The 9,314-nt window shown below is 50.2% G+C and overlaps 1 protein-coding gene across 1 annotated transcript in view; it reads left to right on the forward strand.

Annotated features, from left to right (window-relative positions):
• Positions 1 to 1,714: 1,714 nt before the first annotated feature.
• The window catches only part of CYTH1 (cytohesin 1), a 106,148-nt gene continuing 98,548 nt past the window's right edge, over positions 1,715 to 9,314 (forward strand). Inside the window, exon 1 of the mRNA XM_017524991.2 lies at positions 1,715 to 1,793. Coding sequence (XP_017380480.1) covers positions 1,772 to 1,793 — 22 coding nt within the window. The 5' untranslated portion in view covers positions 1,715 to 1,771. The remainder of the gene's footprint in view (positions 1,794 to 9,314) is intronic.

Consider the following 9,314-nt stretch of genomic DNA (forward strand, 5'->3'; position numbering starts at 1 on the left):
AAGTTGTGCTCTTCTTGCCCAGGCTGGAGTGCAACGGTACGATCTTGGCTCACTGCAACCTCCACCTCCTGGGTTCAAGCGATTCTCCTGCCTCAGCTTCCCGAGTAGCTGGGATTACAGGCATGAGCCACAATGCTCAGCTAATTTTGTATTTTTAGTAGAGACGGGGTTTCTCCATCTTGGTCAGGCTGGTCTCGAACGCCTGGCCTCAGGTGATCCGCCTGCCTCAGCCTCCAAACGTGCTGGGATTACAGGTGTGAGCCACCGTGCCCGGCCAGTTTTTAATTTTTAATATTTTTGTAGAGATAGGAACAAAATGTTACTCTCTCTGTTACTCAGCCTGGTCTTGAACTCTTGCCCTGTAGCAGTTTTCCTAGCTTGGCCTCCCAACGTACTTGAGTTCTAGGCATGAACCACTGCACTCAGCTGAAAAACACTGATCTAATGGAACTGTGTAAGGGAACAGGATTTGTAAACACTCATGTTCTCTGCTCATCTGTGATTAGCAGTCATACCAGTGTCCCTCCCTCCAAATCTATTCAGTTTGTAAGTTCAGCTAAGAGGCCTAGAGCGCTGAGAGTAAGAATTAACATGCCATCTGAATCACTTTTCTTCTGGAGTTCTGGTCATTGAGCAAGAGCTGAGGTGGTTTGGGACTGTTCAGGGAAGAAAACCAGCTCGAAAATACCTTGAACCTTCTGGTGAGTCTGCGGTTAGAAGTGAAGCAGGGAGTGAAAGAGAGGGTGGCAAATACCGGGGAAGAGATTCAGGGGTCCATTACCCCTTGCAATGGACGGCTGCAATTGCCAGGTCAATGTGGGGTCAATTCTAAAAGTGTCCTAAGTCTAGCCCAAGAGGAACAAAATGCAGCTGGGTCTCTGAGCTCACACGCCCAAGCCCAAGGACACACTAGGGCCAAAATGTGACTCCCCACTCTAAAGTCACCTGTAAAACTGGGCAATCTGGTAGAATGAATGAAGGTTAAGATCATAAATCCAGCCAGGCATGGTGGCTCACGCCTGTAACCCCAGTACTCTGTCTCCAAAAAATAAAATAAATGAATAAAATCCCCAAACGCTGGGACTTGAGATGACCCTCTTTCAATCTTGTCCCAGGTTAAATTCAGGACAAATAAAAGGAAGTAGAAGCAGTAAACTTACGACACGCAATTTGTAAAGGTTCTGAACACGGGAGTAAATGAATTCAAAGAGCTTTTGTGGTCTTTCGCGAAGGACCAGGCCCTCCCTGGCAAGCTGGGGCGGGGCCTGATCTTGGAGGTTGGCGTCAGCAAGGATCGCCCTGCCCTTCAGTGGCCGGACACGACCTTGAGCCTTTGTAGTTGTAGCCTGGTTGTAGGTCTGGCCGAGTTGGCCACCCCGGTGCCCTGCACCGCCCTTGCGAAACCGAAACCTGCTAGTTCCCGCGGAGGCGGACGGGGAGGGGTCTCAGGACGGGGGCGTGGTCTAGAGGCGGGGCCAGCAGCGCGGCGGGGGTGGAGCCTCAGGTGGGCGCGCGTGCGCAGGCCGGAGCCTCGGGAGGAGGCTGGGTACCCGGGGTGCGGCGCGCGCGGGAGGAAGGCGGGGCCTCGGGCGAGGGGGCGGGGCCTCGGGCCGGGGGCAGGGGGCGGGCGCAGGCGCAGGCGCGGGCAGGCGGGGCGCAGGGCGCGGGGCGCCGGGGGCGGGGCTCCGAGCCGGGCTGAGGCGAGCGGGGGCGCCGGCGGCGCGGCGGGACGCGAGCGGAGAGCCCGGGTGCGGAGCCCGGCGCCCGCACCATGGAGGAGGACGACAGCTACGGTCAGTGCGCCCCGGCGGCAGACGTCTCCCTCTAGCTGCCCCCCGACCCCTCCGGGTCCGGCCGTCCGGCGGCGCCTGCAGCGGCTGGCGTTTCCCGGGAACACTGGTGCCGGACGCGGAGCCCGGGGCGACCGGCGGGCGCGGGGCGCGGTGCGCGGGGCTCCCGCGGGGCGGGAGTCGCAGGGGGTTTTGAGGGATGAGGGTCGCCTGGGCCGGGGTCGCCGGCGGCGCTGAGGGATGCGGGTGGCCGGGGCGGGGGTCGTAGGCCGAGCTCGCGGTCTCGCGGGGCCGGGGGTCCCCGCGAGCTGTGAGGAATGAGGGTCGTTGGGGTCGCGGGGCCGGATCGCCGGGGCTCTGAGGGATGAGAGTCGCTGGGGACGCTGGGGTCCCCGGGGCAGGGGTCGCAGTCCGGGTCCCAGGGCGCCGAGGGGTGGGAGTCGCCGGCCCTGCCGCCCCTCTGCGGGGCTCGGGCAGACGCGCGGATGGCCGGGCCCGCGTTCCCCGCAGTTTCCGGCCGCTTTCGTTGTCGGCGAGTTGTGTCCCGTCCACGTCTTTGTTCAGAAATGAGACCGGGGAGCGGCGCCGCCGGCGAGGCGCGGGCTCCGGGACGGCCCTGCCCGCGGGAGTCTGGGCCGGGCCGCCGCGGGTCCGGTGCTCGCCGCCCGGCGAGACGCGGGTGTGGAGCCCGAGGGGCCCCGCGGTGGGGACGCCGCTCCGCCGCCGGCTGCAGACTTGACAGGCGGAGCCGCTGCCCCGCGCCCCTCGCTCCCGCGCGCCGAGGCTGCCGGCCCCGGCCAGGGCTGCCTCCCTCCCAGAGTTTGAAATTGCAAGGGTGGGGAAGGGTGTTTGACATGCTGTCGTTAATTTATTAAGTTTGTTCACGAGGCATTAAAAGAAAGATTGGCAAATAGAACAAGTGGTGAACTTTTGTGGTTTGGTAGCAAAGTACAAATAAAGCAGAACTTACAATGCTGTGTGGCCAGATGGAACCCGGTCCTAGTTTAATGAATGGGACATTTTTCTTTCTTTTTTTCTTTTTTTAAGAGACAGGATCTTGCTCTGCCACCCAGGCTGGAGCACAGTGGTCATAGCTCACGTCAGCTTCCTGAGTGGCTTGGAACCACTCGAACGCCACCATGCCCGCCTAATTTTTCACTTTATTATTATTATTATTTTTGAGACGGAATCTGGCTCTGTCCCCCAGGCTGGAGTGCAGTGGCGCGATCTTGGCTCACGGCAACCTCTGCCTCAGCCTCTTGGGTAGCTGGGACTGCATGCGCGTGTCGCTACGTCTGGCTAATTTTTAGTAGAGACAGGGTTTCGCCTTGTTGGCCAGGCTGGTCTGGAACTCCTGACTTCAGGCGATCCACCCGCTTTGGCCTCCCAAAGTGCTGACATTACAGGCGTGAGCCACTGTGCCCGGCCCTAATTTTTTGTTTTTTTGTAAAGATGGAATCTTGCTGTGTTACCCAGGCTGGTCTTGAACTCCTGGGCCCAAGCGATCCTCCCACCTCTGCCTCCCACAGTGCTGGGATTACAGGTGTGAGCTACCGCGCTCGACCCTCTTGTTACCTTCTAAGCAAACAAGTAAAAGCAGTGTGTGCGTTTTTCTTTTGTTTGTGTTTTTTGTGGGGGGTGGGCGGGGACCGGTCTGGGTCTCTTGCTCAGGTGAAAGTACAGTGGCACTATCACAGCTCACTGCAGGCTCTACTTCCTGGGCTCAAGCAATCCTTTACCTCCCTCCTCAGCCCCTCTGGTAACCTGGACTACAGGCCCTGTCTACTACACCCTGCTAATTATTTTTTTTATTTTTTTGTAGAGAGGGAGGTCTTCCTATGTTGCCTAAGTTGTTGTGAACTCTATTTCCTATCTTGGCCTCCCAAAGTGTCGGGATTACAAGCATGAGCCACTGCTCCTGGCCTCCTTTTGTGATTAAAAGAAAAATCACCCACTGGCTGGCCCTAAAAGATGGCTCAGCCCCTCCAGATTTCACTCCTGCCCACTGCTGAGAAGGCTGTAGCAATTTTGCCTGCTGCTCTTTTCTCTGCCTCCTCTTGCCATTTAATTTCCCTCAGATCCAGTGTCCTGCCTACCAGGCTTTTCTTGCCCTCTCTTGTGTTCTTGCCTGCTACCGGGGGCAGGAAGCGATTGGTCTGGTTGCTTTTAATACACTGACTGCTTTGCCACCAGGCATGACATGAACTTGTACTTGGAAGAGGTAAATGGAAGCAGGCCACGTTGGTTTCCTATACCTGTTATAACATATTACCACAAGCCTGGTGGCTCAAAACAACATGCAATTTGTTTTATGGTTCTGCAGGTCAGAAGTCCAAAATAGGTCTCACTGGGCTAAAACCAAGGTGTCAGCCAGGCTAGTTCTTTCTGGACGCTCAGGGGGAGACCCCATTTCCTTACCTTTTCCAGCTTTTAGAGGCCACCTGTGTTTCACAGTTCATAGTACCCCTTCCATCTCATTTCTCTCGACCTCCTGCCTCCCTCTTACTAAGACCCTTGTCATTACAGTGGACCCACCTGTATAATCAAGGATAAGGATTAGCAACCTTAATTCCATCTGTTACCTTAATTACCCTTCTGCCATGTAAAGTAGCCTATTCACAAGTTCTGGGGATTAGGTCATGGACATCTTTAGGGGATTATTCTGTCTGCCACACATGAAGATGAGAAAGTTTACTCTTTTTTTTTCTTTTTTTTGAGATGGAGTTTCACTCTTGTTGCCCCTGCTGGAGTGCAATGGTGCCATCTTGGCTCACTGCAATCTCCGCCTCCCAGGTTGAAGCAATTCTCCTACCTCAGCCTCCCGAGTAGCTGGGATTACAGGTGCCTGCTACCACGCCTGGCTAATTTTGTATTTTTAGTAGAGACAGGGTTTCTCCGTGTTGGTCAGGCTGGTCTCGAACTCCTGACCTCAGGTGATCCGCCTGCCTCGGCCTCCGAAAGTGCTGGAATTACAGGTGTGAGCCACTGCACCCAGCCTAGTCTTCCCTTTCTACAGTTTTAAATATCATCCTTTTATTTTGGGGAAACTGAAAGGATTGAATTAAAGGAGATTCCCCACCCATAGGGTTATTACACAGAAAGTACCTGATGGTGTGAGATGATCATATGAAGAATAAGACACCCAGTGACACCCAGTTCTTTAAGGTTTGTGTTAATCTCCAGAACTGTCCATTTCCCTCAGAGGTTTCACAGAGAATTTACCTTGAGCAGATCCCACATTGTGAAAGGACATGTGTATAATGGATTCGTAAAGCACATGACATGGTGTGTTCAGATGTCACCTCAGAATTTCCATTGTTTTCTTCTAGGCAAACTTTTTATTTTATTTATTTATTTTTATTTATTTATTTATTTATTTATTTTGAGATGGAGTTTCCCTCTTGTTACCCAGGCTGGAGTGCAATGGCGCGATCTCGGCTCACCGCAACCCCTGCCTCCCGGGTTCAGGCAATTCTCCTGCCCCAGCCTCCTGAGTCGCTGGGATTACAGGCACGCGCCACCATGCCCAGCTAATTTTTTGTATTTTTAGTAGAGACGGGGTTTCACCATGTTGACCAGGATGGTCTCGATCTCTTGACCTCGTGATCCACCCGCCTCTGCCTCCCACAGTGCTGGGATTACAGGCTTGAGCCACCGTGCCCGGCCATATTTATTTTTATTTTTTTGAGATGGAGTTTGTTCTTGTTGCCCAGGCTGGAGTGCAATGTCGCAATCTTAGCTCACTGCAACTTCTGCCTCCCAGATTCAAGCGATTCTCCTGCCTTAGTCTCCCGAGTAGCTTGGATTACAGGCATGCACCACCATGCCTGGCTAATTTTTTGTATTTTTAGTAGACATGGGGTTTGTCCATGTTGGTCAGGCTAGTCTCCAACTCCTGACATCTGGTGATCTGCCTGCCTTGGCCTCCCAAAGTGCTGGGATTACAGGGGTGAGCCACCAGGCCTGGCCTTATTTTATTTTTTAAAAAATAGATGCAGAGTCTCATTATGTTGCTTAGGCTGGTCTAAAATCATCCTCCCGCCTCAGCCTCCGAAAGTACTGGGATTACAGGCAGGAGCCACTGTGCCAGGCCTAAATAAAACTTTTCCTTTTTCTTTTTGTTTTTAGACAGAGTCTCACTCTGTTTCCCAGGCTGGAGTGCAGTGGCACAATCTTGGCTCACTGCAACCTCTGCCTCCCAGATTCAAGTGATTCTCCTGCCTCAGCCTCCCAAGTAGCTGGGATTATAGGTGCCTGGCACCATACCCAGCTGATTTGTGTGTTTTTAGTAGAGATAGGTTTTCACCATATTGGCCAGGCTGGTCTTGAACTCCTGACCTCAAGTGATCCGCTTGCCCTCCTCAGCCTCCCAAAATGCTGGGATTATGTGAGCCACTGTGTCCAGCCTACTAGTTAGTTTTTTTGAAAAAACTGTTTATGACACTGTGGAGTCCCACCAGACAAACCATTTACTTATAGAATATACTTATTGTGCTCAGGAAAAAGAAAAACAATTATAAAAATTAAATTTTGCATACATTCTCTCTATAACATGCATACTGTGTATACTTTTAATTTTTTTTTCTGAGATAGAGGCTCACTCTGTTGCCCAGGCTACAGTGCAGTGGCACGATCTTGGCTCACTGCAACCTCTGCCTCCTGGATTGAAGCAATTCTCGTGCCTCAGCCTCCCGAGTAACTGGGACTACAGGCATGTGCCACCATGCCTGGCTAATTTTTTTTGTATTTTTAGTAGAGACTGAGTTTCACCATTTGGCCAGGCAGGTCTCGAACTCTTGACCTCAAATGATGTACCCACCTCGGCCTCCCAAAGTGCTAGGATTACAGGCATGAGCCACTGCGCCCGGCTTTTGTGTACTGTTACCAGTATATATTTCTGTGTAATAGTGTTCAGAGTTGTAAACAGAAAACTCTATATATGCACTTTAAGGGGGATATTTAAGGAATTTTCCAGAAAGTATGTTCATCCTGGTACTCTGTAATGGTCATCAGTTTGGGGCTAATAGCTGCAAGTGCTGTGATTCAATTATGAGCTTTCTTTTTTTCTTTTCTTTTTTTTTTTTTTGAGGTGGAGTTTCGCTGTTGTTACCCAGACTGGAGTGCAATGGCATGATCTAGGCTCACCGCAACCTCCACCTCTTCGGTTCAAGCAATTCTCCTGCCTCAGCTTTCCAAGTAGCTGGGACTACAGGTGCACACCACCATGCCCAGCTAATTTTTGTATTTTTAGTAGAGATGGGGTTTCACCTTGTTGACCAGGATGGTCTCGATCTCTTGACCTTGTGATCCACCCGCCTCGACCTCCCAAAGTGCTGGGATTATAGGCATGAGCCACCGCGCCTGGCCATGAGCTTCCTTTTTAAGGAGTGCAGTGGCGTGATCTCGGTTCACTGCAACCTCCACCTCCTGGGTTCAAGCCATACTTCTGTCTCAGCCTCCCCAGTAGCTGGGATTACAGGCAAGCACCACCACACCTGGCTAGTTTTTATATTTTTAGTAGACATGGGGTTTTGCCATGTTGGCCAGGCTGGTGTTGAACTCCTGACCTCAGGTGATCTGCCTGCTTTAGCCTCCCAAAGTGCTGGAATTACAGGCATGAGCCACTGTTTCTGGCCTTTAAGCATAATTTCTATGTAAACATTTAAAATGAAAGGTACTGGAGTCTGTCGTATTCATCATAGCAAATGCATGTCTTATTTTTGTTCCTTTCAAGAAGTTACCTTCATTTAGGCAAGTTGTCAACAGAGAATTTTAAAATAATTTTTAGGTGAGTTTTCAACTGAAAGGGAAGAGATGCCTGCAAATGACCTTTACTATTCAGCTTCCGAAATACCTTAATTTTTATTTGCCTTTTCTGTAATTTTTATATCGAGTTCCCAGATTCATTATCTAAAGCAGGAAAGGTAGAATGAATTTTAAGTTAAAATATCAGTGTTTTCAGCAAAAGTTAAAAAAACTAGGTTTCACTTTCTCTGTAGAGGAAGAGTGGTAGGGTAAGACATTCAAGAAGATCGTCCATTTTCATATGTCAAGAAGCACTGAGGTACAATTGCATAAAAATGCATCTCCAGCTTTGGCCTTTGAGGGAAGGGTATGAGGGAATACTCAGGGCAGGGGTAAAAAGAAAAAAAAAACAAAAAACGTAGCACCTGTGGCTTTCAAGATCACTTTTAATCAGTAACTTCCATCTATCTCTCCCCTTCCTCTACCCCTTTTGCCCTCCAGTCCTCATGGGCCATTGGAGACTGTCAGGGTGTTCAGCCTGGTTTCTGTGCCTGGTTAGGTGTGGTGCCACAGCACACAGGGGGACCTCAGGAGGACCAACCCTGTGATCTGTCGATGGTGCGATGCCTTGGGAGCTGGGGATCTCTGCAGTGGTGGGTGCATAGTGGCATAGAGGGAAAGCAGGCAGCAAGTTGAGGACCTTTATTCGAGCCACAGATGGCGGGCTGTCTGAGGAAGTAGTGCCTCAAGGCAGTTCTAACCCGATTTCCCATGCTGAATGCTCTGGTAGGTACTTCAGGGGTGTGATAAAAAAAGAGAATAGTTTCTTCTGTGTTTTAATGGAAAGGAGTTTTATCACAGGCATAACCTTGAGTGTCTACCATGGGAAATTTGGGAACATTTCACATGCGTGTGTTACGGTTTGTGACCAAAGACTCTGGATAAACGCAGGATTTGTATCAGAATGATAGGAAGTGCCGTCATGCTGTGCCATGAACCGTGGAGACCTGTGTGTGGGTGGGGAGAAGATTAAACAAGAAAAAGAAGGGCTGGCAGCGGCATGCCTGGGTGCTGCCGTGGACTGCGAAGAGTAGCCTGTTGCATTGAGGAAAGATTTGCATTTTCATCATTATGTCTCTGGCATAGGTATGGGTCCTGGGACCCTACAGAGGCAGCTCAGCCACTGTGGAGGGAATAGTGGATTGAGACAAGTTCCATCTCGTAGAAGTTAATATGCAGTGAGTTTGAGTTTTTTCCTCAACTCTCCATTTCAAAGAGAAACCAAAACACTTCTATACATTTGACCCCATGCAGAACCTTTGTTTTTCTATGATATGGATGACTTCCATTGTTCTCAAACTTAGTTATACACTTAATGATTTGCCTTTATTGAAAAGAACACTTTCTTAGAAAATCTGGAACATAAGGTTGCCATAATTATACAGACTTTGTGGTCTTTGAGATATAGTCCCAGGGTAATATTAGCATGTCATAGAGTATAAAGATTTTTAGAATTCTTGAGGCCTGGTGCCAACTTCCTTTCCTAAAGGGCTGCACCAGTTTACTGTTCTTAGCAATGTATCAGTAGATGTACCTGTAACAGTGAAAATGTGCCTCTAGTGGGGATCAACATTTTAAAAGGTTTTTTTTTTAAAAAAAACAATTTGGTGGTTACAAAATTGTGACTCATTAAATCTATTGATAACTAGCTAGATTGAAACTTTCTTTTGCATATTTGTGTATTATGAACTGGCTATATCATAAGGAATGCTATAGTTT

The sequence above is a fragment of the Cebus imitator genome, unplaced genomic scaffold, assembly GCF_001604975.1.
Source record: "Cebus imitator isolate Cc_AM_T3 unplaced genomic scaffold, Cebus_imitator-1.0 Scaffold36, whole genome shotgun sequence".
Classification (NCBI taxonomy): Eukaryota; Metazoa; Chordata; class Mammalia; order Primates; family Cebidae; genus Cebus; species Cebus imitator.